This window comes from Arvicola amphibius, chromosome 2 (assembly GCF_903992535.2).
Source record: "Arvicola amphibius chromosome 2, mArvAmp1.2, whole genome shotgun sequence".
NCBI classification, from domain to species: Eukaryota; Metazoa; Chordata; class Mammalia; order Rodentia; family Cricetidae; genus Arvicola; species Arvicola amphibius.
Window position 1 is genome coordinate 48,301,743 of NC_052048.2, and position 27,314 is coordinate 48,329,056.

The 27,314-nt window shown below is 45.2% G+C and overlaps 1 protein-coding gene across 4 annotated transcripts in view; it reads left to right on the top strand.

Moving 5' to 3' along the window:
* The window catches only part of Eif4e3 (eukaryotic translation initiation factor 4E family member 3), a 77,163-nt gene that overhangs the window by 16,090 nt on the left and 33,759 nt on the right, over positions 1–27,314 (top strand). The window contains exon 1 of one of the 4 annotated variants that reach the window (XM_038320955.1): positions 18,492–18,667. The exons of 1 other annotated variant lie outside the window; for it this stretch is intronic. In XM_038320955.1, coding sequence (XP_038176883.1) covers positions 18,543–18,667 — 125 coding nt within the window. In that variant the 5' untranslated portion in view covers positions 18,492–18,542. Of the gene's footprint in view, positions 1–18,491; positions 18,668–19,271; positions 19,318–21,042; positions 21,087–27,314 lie in introns of those variants that run through there. 2 more of the 4 variants (XM_038320957.1, XM_038320956.1) reach the window with 2 other exon arrangements.

Genomic DNA, 27,314 nt, shown 5'->3' on the forward strand with positions numbered 1-27,314 from the left:
AGTGGGCACTTAGTGCTATGAACTTTCCTCTTAGCACTGCTTTCATTGTGTCCCATAGGTTTGAGTATGTTGTGTCTTTGTTTTCATTAAATTCAAGAAAGACTTTAATTTCTTTCTTTATTTCTTCCTTGACCCAGGTGTGGGTCAGTAGTTGACTGTTCAGTTTCCATGAGTTTGTGGGCCTTCTGGGGGTAGCATTGTTGTTGAATTCTAATTTTAATCCATGGTGATCCGATAAGACACAGGTGGTTACTAATATTTTTTTGTAACTGTGGAAGTTTGCTTTGTTACCAAGTATATGGTCAATTTTCGAAAAGGTTCCATGAGCCGCAGAGAAGAAGGTATATTCTTTCCTATTTGGGTGGAATGTTCTATAGATGTCTGTTAAGTCCATTTGGTTCATTACCTCCATTAAGTCTTTCAATTCTCTGTTAGGTTTCTGTCTGATTGACCTGTCCATTGGTGAGAGAGGAGTGTTGAAGTCTCCAACTATTAGTGTGTGTGGTTTGATGGCTGCCTTGAGTTCTAGAAGTGTTTCTTTTACATAAGTGGGAGCTTTTATATTAGGGGCATAGATATTCAGGATTGAGACTTCATTCTGAAGGATTTTTCCTGTTATGAGTATAAAGTGTCCCTTTCCATCTCTTCTGATTGATTTTAGTTTGAAGTCAACTTTGTTGGAAATTAGTATGGCCACACCCGCTTGTTTCTTAGGGCCATTTGCTTGATAAACCTTTTCCCAACCCTTTACTCTGAGTAGGTGCCTGTCTTTGTGGTTGAGGTGTGTTTCTTGTAAACAGCAAAATGTTGGATTCTGTTTTCGTATCCAGTCTCTTAGCCTGTGCCTTTTTATAGGTGAATTGAGTCCATTGATATTAAGTGATATTAATGACCAGTGGTTGTTAACTTCAGTCATTTTTAGTAGTAGAGTTTGTGTGTTTCCCTTCTTCTAGTTGTGCTGGTGAAGGGTCGCTAGATGCTTGAGTTATTGTCGGCGTTGTTGGACTCCTTGGTTTGTGATTTTCCTTCTATTACTTTCTGCAAGGCTGGATTTGTGGCTGCGTATTGTTTAAATCTGTTTTTGTCCTGGAATATCTTGTTTTCTCCATCAATGGTGAATGCAAGCTTTGCTGGGTATAATAGTCTAGGCTTGCATCCATGTTCCCTAAGTGTCTGTAGCACATCTATCCAAGCTCTTCTGGCTTTCATGGTTTCCATTGAGAAATCAGGTGTAATTCTGATAGGTTTCCCTTTATATGTTACTTGACCTTTTTCCTTTGCAGCTCTTAATATCTGTTCTTTATTCTGTATGTTTTGTGTTTTGATTATTATATGGCGTGGGGATGCTTTCTTTTGATCCAGTCTATTTGGTGTTCTGTAGGCTTCTTGTACCTTCATAGGAACATCCTTCTTTAGGTTGGGGAAGTTTTCTTCTATAATTTTGTTGAATATGTTTTCTGGGCCTTTGAGTTGTAATTCTTCTCCTTCTTCTACCCCAATTATTCTTAGGTTTGGTCTTTTCATGGTGTCCCAGATTTCCTGAATGTTTTGTGTTAAGAATTTGTTAGATTTGTTTAGTTCTTTAATCTGTGAGTTTATTTCCTCTATAGTATCTTCAGAGTCCGAGATTCTTTCTTCCATCTCTTGTATTCGGTTGGAAATACTTGTCTCTGAAGTTTCTGTTCGTTTACTCAGAGTTTCCATTTCCAGTCGTCCCTCAGATTGTGTTTTCTTCAATACCTCCATTTCATTTATCAGGTCTTGTACTGTTTCCCTTACCTGTTTGATTGCTTTTTCTTGTTTTTCTTGTTTTTCTTGGGTATCTTTGAGAGATTTATTTATTTCGTCTACCTTTTTGTTTGTCATCTCCATTTCTTTATGGCAGTTTTTTACCTCCTGTTTAAGGTCCTCTATTATTTTCATAAAGTACTGTTTAATGTCGGTTTCTTCTATATCTTCTGGGGTAGGGTGTTCAATTCTTGTTGTTTCGGGATGTCTGGCTTGTGGTGATGTCATGTTGCCTTTCATGTTGTTGGAGGAGCTCCTGCATTGGCGCCTGCCCATCTCTTCCCCAAAGAACGATGGATCCTCCTGCAGACTGTCAGGTCCCCTTGCAGGCCAAGCAGCTCTCAGACAAAGGCCTACCTTGCTCCGGGCAGTCAAATGAAGGAGGGGACCTCCCACCGGCCTGGGTGCACTCAATTCAAGGTCCCCAGAGCCCAAACAGGCTGAGCTGTGGGATTTTGTGGCCCCAAAGACGGGAGGATGAGGAAGGGGGAGGGGGGGAGGATTCTGGGTGCAAGCTGGGAAGGGACAGGGAGAGAGAGGCGGTATCCGGGGAGAATAACCCCTGCAGGAAGAGCAGGAAGTGTGCTGGTGGCAGGGGGAGTTGTGGAGAGTCGGTGGTCCCTCTCCGGGCAGCTGCCGCGGTTCGGGCACTCATTCCTCATTTACCCCAAAGAACGATGGATCCTCCTGCAGACTGTCAGGTCCCCTTGCAGGCCAAGCAGCTCTCAGACAAAGGCCTACCTTGCTCCGGGCAGTCAAATGAAGGAGGGGACCTCCCACCGGCCTGGGTGCACTCAATTCCAGGTCCCCAGAGCCCAAACAGGCTGAGCTGTGGGATTTTGTGGCCCCCAGTTTCTCCATTTTTTAAAGTTTGGGTATAAATGTTAGGTTATGACAGATCCTTCTTTTGCATCTATTAGTAGTGCTTTAAGAATTTTACATTTATTTACTTTATGAGTGTTTTGCCTGCATGTATATATGTGCACTATATGAAGGGGTCAGAATATGGTGTCTGATTCCCTGGAACTAGAGTCATGGATGTTTGGAAGTCATCATGTGGGTGCTGGGAATCGAACCCCTGTCCTATGCAAGAAGCAACAGGTACTGTAAACCACTGAACCATCTCACTCGCCCCACATTTACATTCTCAGTTTGTTGTGAAGTGTGTCAATTGACCCTTACATGGAATGTCGATCACTGATTCCAAGAAAAACTCCGCTTCGTAGTGACATATTGCCACTTATGAACTGCATGTGCTATGCTTGTTAACGTTTGTTTAGTATTTTATATTCATGAGAGTTTTTTTTCCCCTTCAGGGTAAAGCTGACCTAATAGAGAAGTACTTATACTCTCTTTTTCTGTCTGTCTCTCTTTGTGTCTATGTCTCTCTCTTCTAGAGTTCATATGAGGTTAGTGGGTTTTTTTTTCTTCCTTATGTGCTGTGTAAAATAAGCCTGTGAAACCATTTGGGTTAGAAATTTTCTTTTAGGAATGATTAGTTATATTCTAATTATATTTTTGGAAATACATAGCTGTTCTAATTATCTGTTTCCTTTTTATTAAATGATGTAGCTTGTGTCTTTCAAGGAGTTGTTCCTATCCTGTGTTTTCCTAGCTCAGTGGCATTACCTTCTGTGTATCTATAAAAACAACATTGATGTCACTCACCTCTACTCTGACATCAGTAACTTGTGTCTTCTTGTTTTTTCCAAGTGCTGTAACTAGAACTTCATCCATTTTTTTAAAACCTTGAAGAATCACATACTGGTTTCATTGATTTTTTTTTCCTGGAGTTGTTTTTGTTTTATTGTTTTCTGCTCTGATCTTAGTTTCCTTTCTCCTTAATTTGTGTTCAGTTTTGTTTCCTAGTCTAACATGGAAGCCGAATCCCTTGACTTGAGGCCTTTATTCTCATATGGGTGCCATACTCGGTCCTTGATTGTTTAAGCAGCATCCCATGAATTTACCACTGCAGAATGCTTCTAATGTCCCTTTGATAATTCTACTCAGCAGAGAAAACACTATGTGACCGAAATTCTGTTAAATTTATTGGTACCAGGTTTATGGCCTAGAATATGCTGTGTCTTGCTTAAAAAAATAAACTTCATATGCACTTGACAAGAATGGATTATGTGTATATTGAGTGGAATGCTGTATAAATGTCAATCAGATCGAGGTGATTGACATTTTGTTAAAATCTTTCTGTTTGTTTCTATACTTTATTGATTAATGCGAGAGGAGTGTTAAATCTCCAGCTGTAACTCTGGATCTCCATATTTTTTCTTGAGCTGATAACCATTTGGTTGTGCATTCTAGAGAGGCACTGTCAGGGCACTGGCGCTTCTGTGTCACTGGTGAGCCTTCATTGCTGGTATTAAAACACACACCCTTAGTTCTCACACTTTCTTACGTGGCATGACATGAGGAAAACTATTGCTAGAGCAAAACGACTGTGCATGTATCGGTCACACACGTATACACACGTGCACACGCACACACATGCATTGGTCACTCACGTACACATGTACACACACATGCAGAGAGAGAGGGAGAGAGAGAGAGAGAGAACACACATGCAGAGAGAGAGAGAGAGAGAGGAGATTGAGATCCCAGGCCTAAATTAAAATATCGAGATCCCAGGCCTAAATATAAAAGTTACATTGGTTTGTTTCTTGTTTTTTGATCATATACTGAGTGTTTCCCGCTATAAAAACTATTTTACAATAAATAAAACTGAGAAAAGACTCATGTCTGTACAGTTGAAAACTATGGTAATTAATTTTTAACTGTCTTTTTTTTTTTTTCAAATGACATCTGCTAGGTAGCTTTCTACTGAGTCTTGTTTGTTATCCAGTTCACCAGTCACTACCATGCAGTTGGAATATGGTCTGTTTGCATTAATGAGAATACTGATATCATAGCATTTAAATCTGTCTTCTTGCTGTTTGTTTTCTGCTTGCTCTCCTTTTCTGGACTTCAGTCTTTCTTTCGGAATTCCTTTTAGAGCCTTGGTTGGATTGTTTGCTATACTTGGCTGTGATGTTAGCATTTTCCTTAGGGTCACAGCATGCATCTGTAACTTACCACAGCCTACCCTCGTACTGCAAAAGAACCCACAGCATCCCCAAGCATCGCCTGTGTGTGGCTGGCACAGGTTTCTGTTATGAAACTCACAACCCACCGCTATTCCAGAGAAGTTCTAAATACCACTTGTGGGCTTGTGTTTCCTTTCCTCGGAAAAGGCTCAGTGGTATTCTCATAGTGCTCGTCTCCTGGGGACGACACCTTTTAGCCTTTGGCGTACTTCAAAGTAGCTTTCTTTGTTTCTCCTGGTTTTTTTTTAACTTGATTTTTTTTTATTTCTCTCTTAATTTCTCTATGAATGCCACATTAGGTTTTGTTGATTTCTCTTTATGTTTTTATGCTTTTGATTTTTTTCTTTTGTCTGATTTGGGTTGACTCCCTTCCCCCTCTTCTCTTCCTTCCTCCTTCCATCCATCCTTATTTTTAGGAGGCAGGGTCTGAGACTGGCCTGGTTACTCTGTATGGATTCCCCTGCCTATTGGGCTTCTGGATGCTAGGATGATAGGCGTGAGCCACCATGTCCAGCCTTGAGTCCCTTGATGTAAGGATTTATGTTGTTGGTGGAGGTCTTTTCACTTTTCTGGTATAGGCATCTAATGCTATGAATCCCCCTCAGCAGTGACTCAACTGCTTTGACAGATTTTTCTCACCTTACATTAATTCCAGTTTTTGTATATTTTCAATTTAATTGCTATTTTTCTCCGTGTGAAAACTGTTTAATTTTAAAGCATTTGGAAACATCCTGTCTATCTCTGTCTGTCTGTCTGTCTGTCTATACATACTGATGTGGGAGTACGGACATGTGGGAGGGGTGTACATGCATGTGTGTGTATGAAGCCTGGCAGCTGACATCCAGTATCTTTCTCAGTTATTCTCCACTATTTGGAGAGACAGGAACTCTTAGTGAACCTGGAGTTCACTGATTTGGCTGGGCTGGGAAGCCAATGGCTCTTAGCATCAGCTTGGATTACGCGTGGTCTGAACCCTGCTTTATGCCGTCCATCAGGTCCTTATGCCTGCACATCAGCCACCGACTGAGCTGTCTCCCCAGCTCCCAAATTTTCTTACTGCCTTTCTGTTACAGATTTCTTTTTTAAATATTGTAAGGCTTCTTCTGTTGTTTAGTACATACTTTATCTTATTGAGCCATTGGAAATATTGTCTATTCTGTAAAGATGCTGTGTATATCAGCTAGGTCGTATTGGCTGGTTTTGTTGTTCTTACCTTCTATACCTTTGTTGATTTCCTTCCTTCTACCAGGAGTGGGAGGCCCACATCCTCAGTTACAATTGTAGGTGGCTGTTTCCTTTCCTGCCTATCAGGCATCGCTTCATGTATCTTAAGGCTTTGGAGCACAGGTATTTAGGTTAAGACATCATCCTGGCAGGGGATGCTTCCCAGTGTGCTGTTCCCTTCCTGTTGCCAATAAACTTTGCTCTGCATTCCCTGACATTAATGCAGCCACTTCCATTGCTTTTTCTTTCACATTGTTGTGGGGGAAGAGTGTCTTGTAAACAGCATTTGGGGGGGGGGGTTGATTATTTTAATCTGTATGTGTTGTACATGAGTGGATTACGCGCGCGCGCGCGCGCGCGCGTGTGTGTGCATGTGTGTGCGTGTGTGTGCGTGTATGTGTGTATGTGTATGTGTGTATGTGTATACCTGTAGAAGTCAAAGATCAACCTTGGGTGTCGTTATTCCTCAGGCACAGTTCACCTGGTTTCTTGACATGGAGTCCCTTGCTGGCATGGAACTCACAGGTAGGCTAAGCTGGCTGGCCAGACAGTCCCAGTGTCAACCTGTTTCCCCCTCTAGAATGATTGACAGATATTCCAGATATCTGCCCAGGCACCGTCTCCCTGCACGGGGATCATGAACATAGGCCACCGCTCCTATCTCTTTCCTGCCTGGGCTCTGGGGATTGAACTCACACTAGCAAGGCGAGCTCATTCCTGCTTTCCAGACTGCAGTTTCCTCAGCCCTGCTTTCTGTTTCACTCATGCTGCTGCTTGCCGGGTTTCAGTATCTGAGCTCCCCGCTGCTGTTGCTGGCTCGGGTGGCTGCACAGTAACAGCTGTGTCCTTTGTGTTTGGCTGGTGGTGTTGTCTGTGAGCTTCCTCTCTTGCCAGCTCCTCCCTTCCTGGTCCTCTGGCTGGAGAAAGCCCTTTCTTACAACTCTTCTTTCCGTGCTCACGGGCATTTCTGGGTGCCAGTGTCTCCAGCTCCAAGAGTGGGGAGTAGGAAGCAAAGGGAAACCTAGGGAGCATCCTGCCATATCAACCCCGGGTGTCGAGGCTGCCTCCTGCCCAGCCTCACCTTCACCTTGTGGTTTGTTTATGACAGTTGGGGCTCTGGTGCGCTGGATGGGAAGAACTGGGAAAGCGTGTTCGCCCTGTCTTCCTGGTAAAGATTCCTCGCCTTTGCAGTTGAACAGCGTTTCGCGTGGTGCAGAGTCCCAGATGGGCAGTCTTGCTTTATCTTCTCATTAAGTCGCAGACGTTGTTCTTTTATTCCACTGTCTTTGCACCCGAATTATCTTCTCTGAAAAGAACTCTCTAACTTTGCTCGTGCTCTTTTCCACATAATTTTTCTGGTATTGAGCTACTTGATTATGTTTTGGTGTGATTTTTTTTTTCATTTGTTTGTGCATGGTCTTCATTGAGATTTTTTTTTAAATTAATTGATTGATTTTTTTAATATGCTGAAAACATAATGTAATTTTTATACAAATCTATAAATGAACTCTGAATATATTTTCCCCATTCCGCTTTTATGCCAGGCAAGCACTGAGCCATACCATCAAGTCCTACTAGTTGATATTGTATCTGTGGGCTTATGATGTGTAAACAATCCTTCTCCAACAGCAGATGACTCAACTGAGTTTATGATAAATAGCAACTTTCTTTACCTTGTAGCCTGATGTGTCCTCTACTGTTTAGAGGGTGGGTATCCATGTTCATCAGGTATAGAGAGGTATGTTCTTCCACCATGCTGTTTCAAATGCCCAGAGACACATTTGAAATACCTGACAAAGTCAGGAGCTCAGAAGACACAGAGTTACTTAAGGAAGGGAGGCGTGTGGAGGAATGGGCAGGTGTTAGAGCACAGGCTTGGAAGCAGGGAGTTGAGTTTGAAGACCCCATCTGTTGCTACATGTTGGGAGTGTTATTAAACTCTGGAGAATCCAGTGTATCAGACAGGGTAATGTTACTTGCCCAATAAGCTGATATGTGGATTATGTAAGTGAGTATAAGACATGGATGGCTGAATACTGGTGAAAATGGAGGTGTGTGTGTGTGTGTGTGTGTGTGTGTTCACACACCTATGCATACTCATGTGAATGCAGAAGAGGGCATTGGGGCATTGGGTGCCTTGCCATAATTCCTTGAGATTGGGTCTCTTACTGAACCTTGATTTTTTTGGGGGAGGAGGCTAGGCTTCCTAAAAAACATGCTCCCGCAATCTACTTGTCTGTGCTTCTCAGGGCTGGGGTATCTATGCTCAAGTCACCCCAGAACTTACTAGGGACTCCAAACTCAGGTTTTTATGCCTGTGTGGCAAGTACTCTCTTACCCACTGTATCATCTCTTCAGCAGACCAGGCTGGCCACTGATTCATGATCCTCCAGCCTCTGTTTCTTCAGAATATCCTCTGGCACACACTGTCATGCTGACAATGTTACTTATTAAAATAATTTGAACCTCACAGCAAAATTTGGCAGAAAATACAAGGGTCTTCCGCATGCATGCCACCCCTCCCCTCAATGCCTGTCTCACACCAGAGTGCATTCTCTGAAATAATGGCTGGTGGAGCAGTGCCACACACCACCAGCTTCAGCTCTGCTCTTAGTTGAACTCCTGCTAGCTTTGGCAGATACGTAATGGCATGTGTCCACCTTTGTGGTGACATAGAGAATAGTCGCACTTGCCTTAAAAGGCCCCATGCACTACTTGCCCATCTCCTTCTTCCTTCCATAAGCCCACTCATCTTTAACTGTCCCCATAGTTTTCTTTTCCAAAGTGTTACGGGCTTGGGTTCACACAGTGTGTGGCCTTTTCAGATTGGTTTCTTTCAACAAATAAAGTGTGCTTAATGTTCTTCCGTGTCTTTTAATGGTTTAAAAACAAGCACACTTCTCTTTAGTGGTCAGTACCAGTCCACTGTCAACTCATCCGCGGAAGGCCACCTTTTCATCTGACTTATGGCAGTCATGAGTATAGCTGCTGCAAGTGTTTGTCTATGACTTAGTAACTCAAAGAACTGGGGTGCCATTGCTGGGTCTTCTGAGAAGAGGACGCCTTGCTTTGTAGGGTGCTGAGGGTTCTTTCAAAGTGGTTGTACTATTCAGCAGGCCCGGGAATGAATGGGAGTCCCCGCTGCTCCATATCTTGGCCAGCATTTGTTTGTATCAGGGGTCAGTTTTGAGGTTTTAGTCATTCTAATAAATTATGTCATTGTTTAAATTTGCGGTTTCTCAGTGACATAGGATGTTGGGCATATTTCCATATGCTGCTTACTGCCTGTATGTCTTCAGTGAGATGTCCATTGTTTGTTCTTTTTCTAGTCAGCTCATTCATGTTCATATTGAGTTTAAAGTGTTCTTTATATATGTTGGAGCTGTTTCTATTTTTATTGTAATATGTTATTATTGTCCTGAGTGCCTGCACCAGGGATGCTTTGAGACCTGTGCATAGCTGAAAAAGAAAACCCACATACAAATATTTCTCTTTTTTTGTGGAAGAGATGGAGAAATTATTTTTTTTAACCTGGAAAAGAAAGAGAAAAGAAACATTGTTTTTCTTGGTTGCTTTGATCGAGAAAGATCTTCAGGCTGCCTCTTATAAACAGCCTGGGCTCCTTGTTTCTAGCCACGGATGACGGATGAGGAGTGGAAACTCCCACCCAGCTCAGCATTCCCTCCCTTTTATGGGTCCACTAGGAATTCAGGGCTGACATCAGACCTGTTAGCAAGTCACCTTAACTTCCAGACAGCTATTCAAACTAGTTGCTAATGCTAGTGAAGAAGAGCTTGCCCTGTAGTGGGTAGGAGGCTTTATACTTTACTGTCTGGCTCCCACTCTTCTTGCTTCACAGTGATGGGTTTATATTACAGGGCTCATTTTCATTTTATGTTATTTTATTTACACACCAATTCTTTTGGAAGTAATTTTAATTCTCTGTTTTATGAGAGAGGGGCTCTGTGTCTGTGCATTCCTATATAAAAGAAAGAAAATGGTTGTTTTTAATGCAGATTTGAAGGAAATATAATGGATTTCAGCTACAACAATTTCTCCTCATTTAGAAGAGATGAACACCTAGTTAGATGAACAATGTCATTCCTCCTATAATCGGAATACATCCTGTTTCCATGACAACCTGTACTTACCAGGTTGCCTGGTAAAAGAAGTATTTTGATTCTGTCTTTGATAAAAGACTTGACCACTTTCTTCATTCTGACAATTTAATTCTACTTGGGTCTTTTCCCCCTGCCTTTAACATGGGCTGCTTTTGAGAGTTAGGGCCTCGAGCCCATTTTAGAGGTGAATCTCCTCCAGAATGAAAGGAGAGGCCTCCCCAGGCAAATGCCAATGACCATAGGAAATGACGATGCTGCCAACGGTCAAGTCATAGTCATTTTCTGGAATCTTCCCATTAAATTAAATCAACAGCCACAATGCCCCAACTTATTAAGATGCTGTTTGATCTGTGAAGGAATGAGTCTACTGTTCATTTCCATTTGGACTCTCTAAACGGGAAGCTCCTCTCTCCACTACTAATTTATGTCTGTCTTTATGAATGGTCTGTGTCCTCTTACAGCTAAATTCTGTTCTTGAAAAGAAATTGCTGTTAATGATTTTCTCTCAAAATGAAAAATAGGGAATTATTTGCATCATTAACAATGCTTTTTCAAAAATTGAGAAATAACAGCCCTACATTTTATCAACAAGATTATGTTTAATGTAACATAAAATATTTAAGTTCAATATGGTAAGAAAACATGACCCTTGGGCATTTTAGGAATACAGGGAATTGAACAAAAACGTGGGAGTAGTCAGTCTAGTTCTGAAGGGTCTACTGGGTTTGGGAGAACAAAGTGATTATTTGGTATCCCCAAATAATTGTCAACCATAGCAGTTCTTTATGGCCTGAAAAACTCAATACGAAGTCACCAGAGGGCCACCAGGTATCTTATTATCTATCAGACCTGATGTTTTGTAACAGACCTCCTTTGTTAATAGGATCAGGGTGCTAGCCTCTGAGAGTTACTAAGAAACTTTTAAAGCAATGATGTAACCCACAATGTAACAGTATGTGTATATTGTGTAACGAAGGAAGATAAAAACAAGTGAACATCATCAGGCCTTTCCTGTTGATATTTGTCCCAGGTCAGGAGACTTCCTAACTGTAGAGGTTCCCCCAGCTGAACTCTTTGTCAGCATCTTCATGATTAGCACTTAGTATGGAAGTTACAGGTCTGAAAATGTTGCACAGTTATATTATTTTTTTTAATGTTGCTTCATTTTAAATCCTTTTTTTTAACTTATTGATTGCCCATCAAGTTGATGGTGAATCCTCAAGCTTTAGTGTACTCAACTCTTCAGAAGTAAATGACTGGTCTGGCTCGAACGTTAAGTACTTGCCCACACAAACAAACAAATTCTGAATCCTCAGCATCTACATAAGCATCTGAGCATGGACATCTGAGCAGAGACAGGAGGTCCCTGGATCTCACTAGCCTCCCAACCTAGCTGAATCAGTGGGACCAGCTCCAGTGAGAGACCCTGTCTCAAAAAGGTGGACTGGGCTGAGGACTGCACATGTGAAGCTATAGTTATAAACACATATTAACATATACACACCCACATAATATACCCATGCCACCACCACCACCACACCAAGGGGGAAAAGAAGACACATGGTTTAACAGAATATTTAAATAGGTGCTTTGATGAAGGAAGGTATCCTCCTCCTTCAGGGGTCACTATTCAGACATTTGTCAAGTGCCTCGCCATAAATATTACTTTATAGTATTTTTTTGAGGTCTTCAGAGGCAAGCTCTCACTTCGACTAACTGACCTGCAGGCCTGCTTCTAGCTGATCAGCTACTTCAGTTTGTCAGGTTTTCCAGGGCACAATACTAGGACATACTATTTAGTACTCAAACCAGCACAGTCTTGGGCAAATAAGAAGGTCAAAAGACTTAGTAACTCTAAGTAACTAATAGTTCACAGAATAGCTGTGAACTGTTATTCATGCTATGCGGCCTTTGCCAACTCCTCCAACAGGGCAGAGGAGAACATGTTTATCCCATCCACCAAGACTATAAAAGACTGGCCCCAGAAGCAAGAACTGCCTAAGGGAACAATGGCAGACCACCACGCAGTCACAGCACAGGTTCCTTCCTTCGTTGAAGTTCCTGAGGCTAGGCACATGACCCTTATTTCTAACAACTAAAACAGTGTTAATTCCCAGCATCCCCTGTGCCAGTGTGCTTCTAAATTGAATACTTTGTGTCCCTGCTTGACAATCCTCTGCATTTCTCTGTATCTCACACAATGAATGGAACTTTCCCAGACCCTCAGAGGGTGGTTAGAGACTGTGAATAGCAGAAAGGAAAAGTCTCAGGTATGGAGGAGATGTGAGCACTGCATTGTGGGGAACAAGTGTAGAGTGGGCAAACCTGATCAGTAGATCTGATTCTCCCATGAGCCAGGGAGATGCTGGAAACTGGGCTGCAGGAGTCGGGAGAGGCCAGGCCTGTCCCCGTGAGCTCATGTTAAGGCTAAGCTTAGACACACCAAGGGAATAGAGGCGGGTTTGCTTGGATTGTGTATATTTTCAAATATATTCAATATATGTTTACATAGTTTTAAGAATATGTAAATAGAGGTATGTGTATGCACCTCTATTTATATACACACATGAGTGTATATCCACATACATTTAGAAATAGACTTCCAACTGTGTTTGGAAAGGTGGGAGGAGGTACAGAGGATTCAGATGCTGGACCGGAAAATTCAGATCTCAGCCAGGGAGAGACAGCCATTGGGGGCCTTGAACAAAGAAGGAATAAAACAAAGCACATTGTAGGAGGTGAAAATATTGTCCATGGACAGGAGGAGGAGTAGACACTGAGAGCAAGACTGTCACCATCCTTTATATACCTTTTACAGTTCCTTACCAAATCTTGATGGCGTGCCAGCAGGTGACAGACCTGTGCGGTGTGCTGGGATAGACACAGGAAGAAGAGGGTCCCAGCCTTCCCCTCTGGGACCAGATACTCCAGTGTGGTAGATGCACTGTAGATTCAGCAAGCTTGTGGCATGGGCTCTGAAAGAAATAACCAACAGAAGGTGGAGTGAGAGGCAGGGCAAGCTATGAGGAGCAGAGAGATGGTCAGTAGAGGGACAGATGCACAGGTTTGGAGGCTTGGACCTGGCTGTGTCTGCTGTTCAGAAGACATGGGTTGGAGGTCGGAAGGCTGGCCAAGGGAGTGTAGTAGGTGTCCTTTCTGTTCTTTGCTGAAACTCAAGAAATAAGGAACAGGAGTGGGTGGCATCCTCGAGAAGGAAGGAGCACCAACTCAGAAGGTGTGGAGAAGACAGGACATGGCCCACAACTGGCACATGGGTGGCGATGGAGTTCAGAATGCCCTGGCTTCGTTGCCCCCTTTTTCTAGGCTCAGTGATCAAAAGACGCATTCTTCAAATCCAGTGCAATTTCCTTTCCGCCTCTTTTCATTTGCCGCTCAGAACCAGACCCTCAGGGGCCATTTGAACCTCTAACACTGGTTGAGGTCCGTAACACTGGTTGAGCTTTTACTGTGTGCAGCTTATAAAGAGGACACTCATACCAAAGGGAACTCATGTTAGCATCTCTTTTTCTTGGGTGAGACATAATGGGCCCAGCAAGTTTAATGTCCATTGAGTGCAGCTAAATCCTAGTTCAAACCCAGGTACAGCCACTGCTGTTAAAGTACACTGTAGTCTCCCCTCATCCCATTAGAGTCCCCAATTAGTTTCATGCCCCCATCCCTCAAAGCTATGCCTTTAAAATCAAGCAACTGTGGTTTCGATGGAGGCTCTTTGCAGGTCGATGCCCCAGGCTTGTGTCCTCTTTCACCTTGGTGTCTGGAGAGTCTGGGGCCGCCACCTCATGGCCACAGACATCCTTTTCCTTTGGAGTTCCTAGGTGGAAGCAGGCCCAGGTATTTATAGCAAGCACCACAAGCTATAAACAGGAAACTTCTCAGCCTCAGAGAAGGAGCCCAGTAATGTTAACAACATATTGCCAATGAGGGCCGATGTGGGATTCCCCTCTGTGTGCTGTGAATATCATTGGTTAATAAAGAAACTGTCCTGGACCTGTGCAGGAAATAGAGGTAGGCAGGGGAAGCTAAACTGAATGTTGGGAAAAAGGAGGCAGAGTCAGAGAGAAGCCATGTAGCCCCACTGGACACAGATGCCAGAACTTTTCCCGGTAAGCCACTGCCTCGTGGCGATACACAGATTAATAGAAATGAGTTAAATTAAGATGTGTTAGCCAATAAAAAGCTATTGGGCCAAGAAGTGATTTAAATATAGTTTCTGTGTGATTATTTCGGTTCTTGGCAGCCAGGACAAACAAGCGGGTTCCTTACTACAGAGGGCCTGCACCCATCCACCAAAAACACTTAACATGTGGCTACAGATCTAGCTATATACATGCACACACCCTGGTCATTGGGACACAGGTTTCTCCTGTCCATATTGTTCACTGGTGATCTCAAGAGCCTAGGATGGTGGCATTTGCAGAGCAGATATGCAGGCATTCGCTGGGTGGAATATTGGCGGCATCTTTGTGACTGCCCTGTGATGTGCACGTTTTCTCGTTTAATGATGGCTTATGGGATCAATGGCTTAGGATGTCCATTGCTCACATGTGGAATCTCAGCACACAGGACTCAGACTTTCTAGCCTCAGAGACTCAAAGTTTAACTGCTGGGATCTACTCTGTGCTGAGTTTTGTGTGTAGCATTCCCATTATGTAGACACACGGTAGAACTGTCTCCCATCAAAGAAACCACCAGACATTTACACTCGCTTTCTGACTTTAGAGTAGAAGGTTTACCTCCTGGTGCTGTGACAGCATGTGTCAGTGAAGGGAATGTCACTAGTTGGCCCTTAACGGTATGACCTGCACAATCTCTTTGTGCATCCTTCATTGTTTAAAGGATGGGACTGAGTTAGCATCCTTGCCTTTCCTTCCCTGCCAACTCCAACATTCTACTGTTTCTGTGCCTCCCAGGGAGCCGGATATAAGTGGAAGAGAGAGGACCACTTGTTACTAGGCAACCAGCACTCGCCTCACCCATGTTGCCATGGTGATGATGAAAGTTGGGCTGATGGGATTACCAGCTTTTGCTAATTGCACATGAGCACTCAAGGTCTCTGTCTTTTTCTTGCTTGCTCACTGGCTTCCACTCTCTTGTTCTTCTAGGAACCATAGAAAGAGCTTCTCTCTCATCTGTAGTCCTCCTGGGGCATCCCCGGTACACTAGTGGAAAACCACTGGAAATGGAGCTTGACTGTGCCTCTGAGCAGCTGTGTGACCTTGGGCAAGTTACCCAGCTTCTCTGGGCCCCCATTTCCTCATTTGGAAAATGAAGGGGTTGGAATGCTGAGCCCTGCTGAAGGTTCTTCCTAGCTCTCAAATCCTTTGATGCCTAGGGAGCATGTCAAGGGAACAGACCACACTGTTACCAGGCAACCAGCAGGCACCCTGCCCAAGTTGCCTTGGTGACTGGATACTGGAGGGGAGGGGAGTCACTGCTGCAGCTAATTGCTTAATTATTTATGAGTGCCTCAAGTCCTCTCTGTTGTGTTTGTTGCTAGGGGCTGTGGGGTCACCTTCTCCTCTCTTCTGCCACCCCAAGGCATCTGCATTGTGTGTTATGCAATGAGAGAGCACCTTGGCCTGGACCTCAAGCGACCCACTTCCTAGTTCTGCTTCTGTAGTGTCCTAGAGCAGTGGCCTCAGGTAAGTCAGTTCACCTCCCCAGGCCTCCAGTTTCCTTTCCTATAGCCGTGCGTTTGTTTAGGGGAACCCTAAGTGCCTCATCGACCCAGAGGTTCCGGCTCCTGCCATCTACTCGTGAAGTGAGGAATACAAGCGAAATGTTCCTGATTTGTTTTCAGTGAAGTATAATTTTGAAGCATGACGAGAATCAACATGTGTTCGGTGGGAAGGGGACAGAAGTGCCCGCCGTCGCCTCTCCTTGCCTTGGTGTGTTGCCTGAATTCCTTATTCACCTAAGGCCACTTATATTTTACTCATTACGTATCACCAACTTCCCGAATAGATTTCAGGCCTTCACAGTATAAGATATAGTTAGGCCATTATAGGATAAGTAGAGACCAATGTAATTTTGAGCACCTTAGAAGCTAAGGCAAAAGAGTGATATATAATGCAGAAAAACTTTCAGACTTCTTCCAATCCTAAATCCAAGTAGGGATTTATCATGTGACTCTTTATTTTATAGGAACTGCGCATAGACATTTAAAACTAGACCTTTCTGGCTGAGTGATTGTCACGAGGGCTGAGGAAGAATCAAACCGCAACAGTCTGGCTAGTTCCGATCATTAGAAAGCAGCCATCCTTCCTACTGACATCTTAGAATTTCTTACAGATAAATGTCACTTAGTAAGTCTGAGTCCTCAGAGTCGGGAGCTATTTATATCTCACATGCATGGCTATGTGCTTATCTTGTACGACTTGGCAACATGTATCAGATTTTTAAATGCAGGCAGCTGTTCCCATCCCCCGAACTCGTTCTGAAGTAAGCCTGTACAGATGAGGATGTAATTATGAAGATGCCCATGGTGAAGTGAACTTAGAAAAGAAAATGGCTAGCAAGTACATACTGTTGGAGGCTACGTCTTTACAATAAGTCCTGGTGACACCCTGGTGGTGAAGTAGATCTGTGTGTTTTGATATGGAAAAAGGTTCAGAGACATAATGTTGAATAAGAAAAGAAATTGCAGCATTGATGTTAAATGCATATTCTTCTCTATAAAAAAAGACTGGGAGATACAGTTTATAAATTGAGATGTATGTTTGAATGCACAGATGTGTATTTTTCCAGAAGCTGTGAGCAGCAGTTTCCTCTGGGAGGCAGATTGATTGCCTTGGGAGGGAAAAAGACCTCTCTCTTCTATGACTTATTTTTACTCTCTAGACCTTTATTTTACATTTAGACGGGCAGGAGAGCCTGGCAGTGGAAAACCTAAATTCTAGAGTCTCAACACACCTGTTCAAACCCCGGCTCTGCCATGTTCTAGTTATGTGACCTCGGGTTAACCTGCCTATTCTGTCTCGCATCTGTAAGATGGGTGGACGGTACCCTCTGCATCACATTATTGATGGAGTACACAAGCTGCTAGGGTAGAGCTCTCAGAAAGGCTCTAATAATGCTGTGTATGTGCTCTTGTGAAAAGGTTAAAGCGAGATTAGGCAACCGATGTAGCTGGTTGGGAGGATCCTAGTACCTCAGTGATGGAAGACTCGCTGAGATAGTCACATTTCCAGAATCTTGCGCTACATGGAAGTTGCATTTCAAGAAGGGATCGCGAAACACACATCATGTTCTGTTGATATTTGATCTTACCTCGGCGAGTTCATGGGAAAGACAGAGGTCCTGGGTTCAGGACAACTTGTCATGAACCTAGAAAGCCCCCATCCCATCATGTTCTCCCTCAAGCAGAACGCAAAATGAGTGCTGTCAGGTAGAAAATGGGCTGGGTGACCAACGCCATGTCCCCAGCTATTGGAGGCCCGAAAGGTACTATATCCAAATGTGTGTTAAGGAAGTTGTCCAGGGCTCCTAGCATGCCTCCAGGCCTTTGCCTTTCTCATGGAGAGAGTAACAGAGGCCCAGGAGGAGCCTTGTTAGAGGGTTCCTCTTATTGTGAACTCAGGAGTCTGATGGCTACAGTGACTTCCTGGATTTTCACACGTGTAGGCTGTTGTGTACAGAACTGCAGCTTCCTCCCCCTTCCTCTGCCATGCTTGGAGGCAGACCTGAAGAACTTTGACCGACTCTGAGGAGAGGGAAGGAAGATAGCCCTGGTCCCTTAAACACACAGATAGGCAACTCTATTCTCACCACTACGCGTGCAAAGCTTCGTGGTTTCCGTGATGCCAGATTCCATCTTTGTCTAATACCTTGTTTCTGCACTCTCAGACGTTGGAGCCTCTTTATCTGTTCGGCCATTGGTCCTCTCTCCATCTATCTGCCATTTCCAACTGTGCTTCCATCTGCCCTTCCATCGCTTCGTGTCTCCTCTAGCCATCTGCCAGCCTTCCCATCCATCCAGCCTTCAGATTGTTGGTATGTCAAGCCATCTCTTCTTCCTCCCTCGCACTGATGGACTCTGAGACTCCATCCGCGCTGATCCATTGACCAGACCTTCTATCTGCCCTTGATCCCAGCTGCGCGGCCAGCCGGGTGACTGTTCTTCTGCCCTTCTCCCTTGGGTCCCCTGCTCGGGCCGGGGCGGGCTGGCCTTTGTTGGGCTGGGGCAGGGCCGAGCGCGGCCGGGGCGGGGCGGGGCGCAGGGCGGGGCGGGGCTGGCGCCGGGAGACTACCAGGCTCTCGGGTCCTCGCGTCCGCGGCCTGGCCGGCGGAGAACATGGCGCTGCCCCCTGCCGCCGCGCCCCCCGAGGCTGGCGAGCCTCTCGGCCTGCCGCTGTCGGCTCTGCGGCCCGAGGCGGGCGGAGTCCCGCTGCACTCGCCCTGGACCTTCTGGCTGGACAGGTGAGGGCCGCGCCCCGCCGCTTTGTCTCGACCGCGTCCCCGTCCCACGCGCGCTGCTGCCGGGGGGGTCTCGCGCGGGCGCAGCCAGAGTTTCGCAGGTCCCCGTATAGTATCCAGCCAGCCTGGCCCAGAGTCGCGGCGGGCCGGGAGATACTGCCCCGCGTGTCCCCCGTGGCGCTGGGCTTGCTGCGACCTTCGCGGCGACTGCAGTCAAAAGTCGTGCGGGCCGGGCTGGGACCTCGCTTTGGGCACCTGCGCCTCTGGCCCAGGCAGGGGGTCTGGAGTGGGCAGGGACTTCAGTGATTCAGGACAGCTTTGTGGGGGACAGCTCAGGTGCCCTCGCCTCCGAGAGGCCTCAGCGGCATCCCTGTCTAAAAGAGAAACTTCTCTTACCATCCTGGGTCTGCATCCTGCCTTGTTTTTCTTCACAGTGCTCAACGCCATCGCGTTCTTCCAGCGTGAAAATAAGTTCTTCCAACTTATTTTCAGTTTGTTCCAAGGCCTCCATTGCTTGCCCTGAGCGAGATGCACAGAGCAGGGCCAGACTTTTAATGTATGCAGAGTCCTGCACCTAGTACTGTGCCTGCGTGGTGGTAGGACACCTAGTCTTGATGCGTGGATATCCTGTCATCTTAACACCTGTCATCTGTGTGAGTAATGATAGCTCAAGTTGTTTTTAAAAGTGTGTGGGAAGTTTTGTTAAAAACTGTGTCTACCATAGTTTCAGAGTTAGGAGGAAATGTATATGACAGTTTCCGGAGAGACTTAGTCTTACAGTCTACACTGATATTTTTTTAATTATTTTTTTTCAGCTTGGCACCAAATGCCAGCCAGTTTCTTTTTAAACAATACTGCTGTTTTAAATGAAGTGTTTCTTTTCCTGGTGGATTAGCACCTACCTCAAAGAATTGACACCTAGAGCCAGTTTGTTTTCCTGGGACCCAGAGAAGTTGGAGGTGGGGGTGAGTCTCGTTTGCAAAACATTTTCACTTTCATTCTGAGATTACAGCATTTGACTGTCATAACAGGAGTGACTTGGGGGTTTAGCAGTCACTAGCAAAGTGAAGTCATGTCTTTGTTTGCAAATGGGTCCGCTTAACAGTGCAGTTTGTTACCTGGGCCTGTGGTCCAAACTTCAGACTGGCTGACCAGGAGAAAGATGACCAGGATGGAGAGAATTCCACCTTCAGTAGATTTAGTCTACTTAGAGTGGCACATTTTAGGACTATTCTAAGGTATCAATGCTGTATTCCCAAATGTGCTATACAACAACATCTAATGTCTTTTAACACAAGAATATGTAGGCTGGTGGTGTATCTTGGTGGTGGAACACGTGTGCATCACGAACCAGGCCCTGGGTTAAATTCCTAGCCCTGGGGCAGAGAGCAGCCCTAAGAATAGGTAGCTCTAATAAAAGCACAAATTATGTCCTATATTGATTTATACTTTTTCCCCCTCTAAGAAGTCAATAAATGAAATGTGTTCTTTCTGTAGTGCCTAAACCTTTAATAGAGACACCGTATTCATTTAGAAATTATAACTAGTTTCAACATTATGCCTGATCCGTCATCTCATAATTTTTATTGAACTTTATTTTACTTCTCTGAGAGTCTATATATTTATAGATGCTCCACCCACCCCCAGGCACACTCAGGGCTGTGAAAATCTCAAGTTCTAGAAGCTGGGATTTTCCCTCAGGGAAGTGACATTGCAGAGAGTGGGGTGAGAGCCCCGCAGGAAACCCAGCCTTCCCCCAGTCCGGAGATACACAGCATCCAAAGGCCTTGCCACCTGGAGCTTTCTTCTGGCATCTACCTCCTAGCAATTCCCACATCACCTCTCCCAGGCTCACCTAGCACACTCCATTGTTAAGGGAGTACAACTGTGGCAGTTGTCACACAGGGCTATTGTGAGGCATGGTGCCTGGCGTGGAGTAACAGTTTAGTAAGTGTCAACTGATGGAGCAGAAGAGCTAGCTGGGCTGGTAAGTTGCATGGGAGGTCCTGCATTCCCCTGCTGCTCCCCAGACATAGTGGTGCAGCACTCACAAGTACTCATGCAGTGCTTATAGTCTCACAAGTACTCGTGCAGCACTGGGGAGGCAGAAACCAGTGGATCACTAGTGCTCACTGGCCAGCCAGACTATCCTCACTTGGTTTATGCTCCAGCCTAGTGAGAGACCCTGTCTGGAAAAGACCAAGGCAGACAGCATTACTGAGGAAGGATAGTTGAGGTTGACTCTTGGCCTCTATATGCATACACATGCATCACGGTCTGCAGAACAGCTAATATGAATTCAGTATTAGGAAGCCAACACCCTACATTCATTTCCCCACTAGGCAAATTGGAGGACCCTTCAGAAGTTATATGCATGAAGTCCTTACTTGGTTGAAAACCTGTGGGCTGTGTAACTAAAGATGTAAGTATGTTAGTTAGGACACCTGATGAAGAGACTTCTTCCCCTTCAGTAGGTGTTTAGACCCTCTGTCCCCTCTGTTCTTGCCTTCACTCCCATTAGTGTTTCTGCGTGTTTCCTGGCCATTGTATGGAGACCTCCTTCCTTCTGTTTCTCCAGGACCCAACCCTTGGGCCTGCCCTGCACAGGGAGGGCTGCCACCCAGGCATGAGGCAGGCTTGCAGCTCCTGCTGGAGCAGATGACAGAACACCACAGGTAGAGCCTGCAACCTCTCTCCACTTCCCATGCACCATGCCACCTTCTCAGCTGCTCTCACAGCTGTCCCCTGAGGTCTTCTGAGCTTAGATATGAGCAGTTGACAGTTAATGCCATCTCTGTCTTTCCAGCTCCTCAGCCTCCAAATCCTGGAGGCGCTGTAACCATCCTTGCCCAGCATAGAAACGGAAGAGTAACTGGGAGACTACGCTCTTCAGCCCCCACTGAGCACTCTTACTGCCCTTCTGCCCTCCCTCCTGCCTCTGCCCTGTGCTCCTTGGCTGCCTCGCTTTCTCCGATGTCCCAAGCATGGGCCTTTGCCAGTGCTGCTGCTGCTGCTGCTGCTGTCGCTGTCTGGACTACCTTCCCAAGTCTGCTCTTGGTTTCCTTCCAGTTTCTGCTCCTATGTCATATTCTGGGTGAGACCTTCCCTGACTACTGATGTGGAAGGGCACACATGCCTCCTCATGTGTGTCCCTGGTGTGTTTATAATCTTCACCAGTGGCAGGTCTCTCTCTCTAGAATGTGAGCCTTTGAGGGCATAGCTCTGATCCTGTCGCTCACTTCTTGGCTTCTAGACCTGGTGTAGTGTTCACGGTGGCATTGAATTCTTACCACAGCAACTGTGCTTTCCTGTGGTGGCTCGTTGCACTCTTTGACATGTCTGTGGGTGACCCTTAGTTCTCTTCTTAAGTCTAGGCATGTACAGCCAAGAACCAGGAGGTCCATAGTCTAGATGCTCTCCTGATTACTCCAAATGGAGCTGATTTCTCTTCAGCGGCTTCCTCTTCTGCTCCCCCGTGTTGCTTCACATCCCTATCCTACTATCAGCATCTCAATGTTGTCTTCTGTCTGATCCTCAAATCTTCTTTTATAAGTACCCTGTCCTATCCATAGCTATAATTTTGTAGTCTTAATGACCCTTAGCCAACTTACTAAAGTCTAAGACATCCCAGTCACTCACTCTTTCTGATGGCCCTGGTCATCTGTAGCTCCTGCCTAACCCTCTGGAATGTTGGAATTTCAGGCATGAGCCACCACACCTGGCTTTAGACATGAGCCAGATTTGAAAAAAAAAATTACTTGTTTTTGTTTTCTTTTGTTTTTAAGGAAAATCTTACGTACAGGTTATGGTACCAATTTGTGTTTTGCTGTTTTAAGTTCAAAACTCTCCTTTTGGCCTGGCTATTACCTTCTCCAATTCCAATGTACTGCCGTTTATTTCCCCCACTTCCCAGTAACAGCAAACTTCTGGTGCTTATCTTGCTAGGGACTTCACTGCTAGTGACCTTTGTCTCTTAGACTCCAGCTGTTTGGGATGCAGGATGACTCGTGCTCTACCTAGAGGGCCCAGCTGACACAGTGCTCCTGAGTTATGATGCTTGCAGATTCTGTTACTCTTTGTTTCCTCCACAGCGTTTCTTTCTAGGCAAGCATCTTATTATGGTTAGTTTATCTTTTGTCTCTTATTCTTGATGGTGAGATGCAAATATCTTCAGGTCTGTGACCAAAGGGAGTGCCTGGTACATAGCAGGTGTTTTATATTTGTGAACTTACATTGTTGTTGTTGTTATATTATTATTATTGTTGCTGTTGTTGTTGTTGTGTGTATGAGCCTTTTACTTAATACATGTCTGTCTGTAGAGCACATGCATGTCTGGCGCCCACAGGGGCCACAAGAGGTTAAAGCTGCGATGTGAGTGCTGGGACTCAACCCCAGGACGTCTGGAAGAACATCCATTACTCTTAACTACTGAGCAGTCTCTTCAGCCCTGTGCTTCTGTTTTGATCACAAACATGGACCATTATCTACATCTACCACCCTGTCCAGCTTAGCTGTGTGTCTAAAGGTATAATCCTTTCATTCTTACATCATCAGAATCTCCAGCCTGGGCTGTTAAAATATTAGTTTCTACCCTGTCCAGAACCACTCAGTGAGACCTCTAGGTACAGAAGATGATGAACTTGTCACAAATGGTCCCTGTTTCTGAACTAGAATGTCACTTCTCTATGCATTGATTCTATGAACTGAACACATTGAAGGGAATCACTGATAGATGAGACTGAAGCCATGGCCACGGTGTGGCCTTCCCTCCTAGTGGGCCACCTCACATGCCACCTACATCAGGAGCATGAGTGAGAGTTCACGAGAATGGCATTCTAAGGAACCTACCTTAGAGTGTGTGGTGCATCCCGATTGCCTTCTCATGGTGTGGTCCTTCACCATGAATTTGACACATGGAGGTGAGACCAGGCTTGAAAAGGAGACCCCCACATAATCTCTCTTCACTGAGTGGCTTGCATGGATGAGGTTGGGAGAGGACACAGGAAGAGAGTGACTCACATTGAGATACTCCTCCTTTCCCCTTCTTGCCCTTATATCTCCACAGACTCTCTGAGTAGCTGTGGGTTTTATTTTTGTAGAAGGTTTTGGTATTGATCTGTCTGGCAGTCGATGTCCTTCCCTAGGGGATGCATGGCTTCTCCACATGTGGACAAGTGGATACTTCTTGCATAATAGCCCAGAGCCTTCAATATGAGCTTCATCCTCACTTTGAAAAGTTACTCATCCTTGGCTGGTAGTGACGGTTCAGAAAAAAGCCATCTTCCCACTTTACATATTCTAGATGCTGTTGACTTATTCTTAAACCCGAGGCAGCGGGCAAGAATAGCGATTCTGCGTGGTGATGTCTCAGGAGTCAGTCCGTCCTAGCGGGGTCCGCGAACTTGTGTTGTCGGCACCTGACTTCTGGCCCCAAAGGATTAATTGTAAGTCAAGATGAAAAGATCCCGTGGCTACTGTAGAACAGGAGTGACAGCATTTGGAGGCAGGGAGAAATCAAAGCCAGATAAACATGTAGAACGCGGGGCTTGTGCGGACAGCTTCAGCAGATGCATTGCTGTCAACAACAAGCTCAGCCCCTTTTCATGTGTGACTCTCAAACAGAAGACTGATGTAGCCGCAAGCCACAGATCTATCTAAAAGTGATTACAATGAATTCATCTTTAATGGGGTGAATGATGTACGAGGGGCATACTTAATCATGGTGCTGGGTCTGTGTGTGTTTTCTGACAGCTGAGCCCGATGTTGATGTAAATTGCTTGGGAAGGGTGGATTTCAGTGGATGCGTCCCTGGCTTTGAAGCCTTCCCCCTTCAGATTTGTTCTCTGGGCTAAAATGAAATAATCTCCTGTAGGACGTGGAATGCTGTCATCATTCATGTTTTTCACCAAGTGTATGTGCAGTGGGCATATAATTGGAGACATCGTACTATACAAAGCTGTAAACTGTCTTTCCCCGTCTTAGCCTGTTAATATGACATACATAGTACTCCTAGATGTTAAACAGTGACCCGAGTGCTGTATAAACTTAAGTAGGAAATCCTCATGATACTGCATTTGATGTCCCAGTGACATCTTACAGATGAAACGCCGAGGTCCAGAGATGTGTCCTGCCCGAGGTCACGTAAGTGCAGGAGAGACACAGGGCTGGAATGGAGTACTGGGTGACCACTGGTGATTTGAGCCCCTGACCACTGATCCCTGGGAACAGGACTTCATTCCCTCATGTCTCATCTCATGCAATGGCATGGGTTTAGAGGTAATTTCTTAATTTCAGCCATTTAACTTCAAAGATGGGGGAACTGAGGCCTGCTGTCATGGGAGATAATTAAGCCAAGGACCCCCTGCATTAACATTTGCAGAGATAGCTGGGGGATAATTCATTGGCTGAAACAATTGCTGTACAAGCATGAGGCCCTGAGTTTGAATCTCCAGAACTCACTTCATGCCAGCCATAAGAACATGTCTCTGTGATACAGGCACTCACACAGGGAGCTAGGAGACAGGCAGAGACAGGAGAATCCCCAGAAACTTCCAGGCCAGCTAGCCTCAGAGTGGAAGGCAAAGCCCAAACAGAGACCAGCATGTAAGCATCTCACATTTGAGTCTGTACTCATCTTATGCGTGTCACACGCATGCGCGCACACACATACACATTGGGGGGGGGGGGTAAAGCAGAGAATAAAGAGAACCCAGTCTGAAACCCCACCCACATCTAAGCCCCCAGACAGGACCATCCTTCATAATCATTGACCCCGTTGCCTTGGTGATATCTTTGGGTGGTGCTGAGGGCTCTGTAAGTGATTTTTACATTTTGCTCATGACGCTGCTACTCACTGAACTTTATTAATCATTAATGTGTTTGAATTTTTTGTGATGGTTTATTCAGATGTTAATGGCTAGCATGGCTAGAAGGAGTATTAGAAATCCCAGTGACTTAGCATGTCTGGGACCTAGACTGTGCCTGCCTCTAACAAGCTCCCTGGAGCTGCTGCTTGTGGACTGATCACACCTCAGGTCACCAAGGTGCATGTAGAGTATGGGAAACCTTGGGATCACTTTTGCCTTGTGAGAAGCTTCACTGAGTATGTAGATGGCTGAGGAGTGGTGCCAAGGCCGTGGGTAAGTCGGTAGGAACTGACTCCAAGCTCCACTAGTGGCCATATCTTTAAAGGTGCACTGTAGCTCTATTCTAATTGGCCTTAATAATAAAAACCTGGAGTCAGAAATTGGGGTAAATGCTGAAAGATCAGAGAAGTAAAGGAGTCAGCCATTAAAGAGACCTTTTACCTCTACCGAATCCTTAAACCAAAATGGGCAAGATCCTAGCTCTACAAATCCTCAGACTGATGCACTGAACTCTGTCTCTGCCCAGCCTGTTTCACTCCTGTCTCCACCTCCCTAGTGCTAGCATAAAAGGTGTGAGCTCTGTTCCTCTTTTAGATTGATTCAATCTCTGTAGCCCAGGGTGGCCTTGAACTCACAGATCTGTCTGCATCTGTCTCCTGAGTGTTGAGATTAAAAGTGTGTGCCACCACTGCCTGGCCTCTGTGGCTAACTAGTGTGACTAGCTCTGCACTCCCATCTTCAGAAAAGCTTTACTTGTTACAGCACAAACAAAATATCACCACAGTGCACCTTCATGGAGAGTTTTCATCTGGGATGTCCAGGTCAGGGTTGCAAGATGTGGCAGTTGGGTCCGTGCTCGATGCAAGGTGGGTTCTTCAAGACTCAAGCTGTCATCCAGCTGTGGCTCAAGTCTCAGTTCGTCCACTGCCAGCTGTGTGTCATCTAGTGAGCTTCTATACCAGCCCAGCCTTAGTGATCTTATCTGCAAAGTGGAGGCAGAGCGTGACATGCATGTACAGAAGACATGCCATCCTCAGTGACTGGCACATGTAACTCATAAAGAAATAAAGAGGACAACAGGATTTCAGACATTGGAGATGTCAGTGAGAAGGACGTATTCTTGTGAAGAGTCCCGGGGATCTGTTTTAGTGAGTAAATGTGGTTTGTAAGTAGCTTATTAAAATTTTGTATGCCAGTGGTGCTCTGGTGCCTGGGAACCATTTAAGTAGAACAGCTGATCCAGTATTACTGAGTTCCCTGCATCTTCCTGACGCCAAGTGAGGAAAGGCTTTCACTAGTTTTATAAAACAGAATCTTAAGATCCCTCTGTGTTATCCTGCTAAATCAGAGAGACACAGGAGTAATAGAAAAAGGGAACTTGAAATTTGGTCTTAAGTAACACAAACAGCTCTCTGACATCTTCACATTAATCATTGACTTGGCAGGCCCCAGGTCCCTTCTGCCTTAACCAATAGTTTCTTAATTAAGGTCACAAGGGGACAACCATAGCTGCAGCCTAAGGCTGGGAGAGTCTGGTGGGTGTCCTTTCTGCCGGCTGACACAAGAGGCTCTCAGCTATTTGTGTGACCTTTTCCCTGCTTTTGGTTGGTATCTCTAAACTGGTGACTTTCTCATCATCTGTCCTGTTCTATCTCTATTTCTTCGGAGGGTGACATTGGTTAACTACTGCTGATTAGATGCATTTTAGACACACGGTGTTAGAGACGTCTATCAGCACTAACTCATGTATCCAGGCAGAAAAGCAATAGCTACAAGCTATTTCT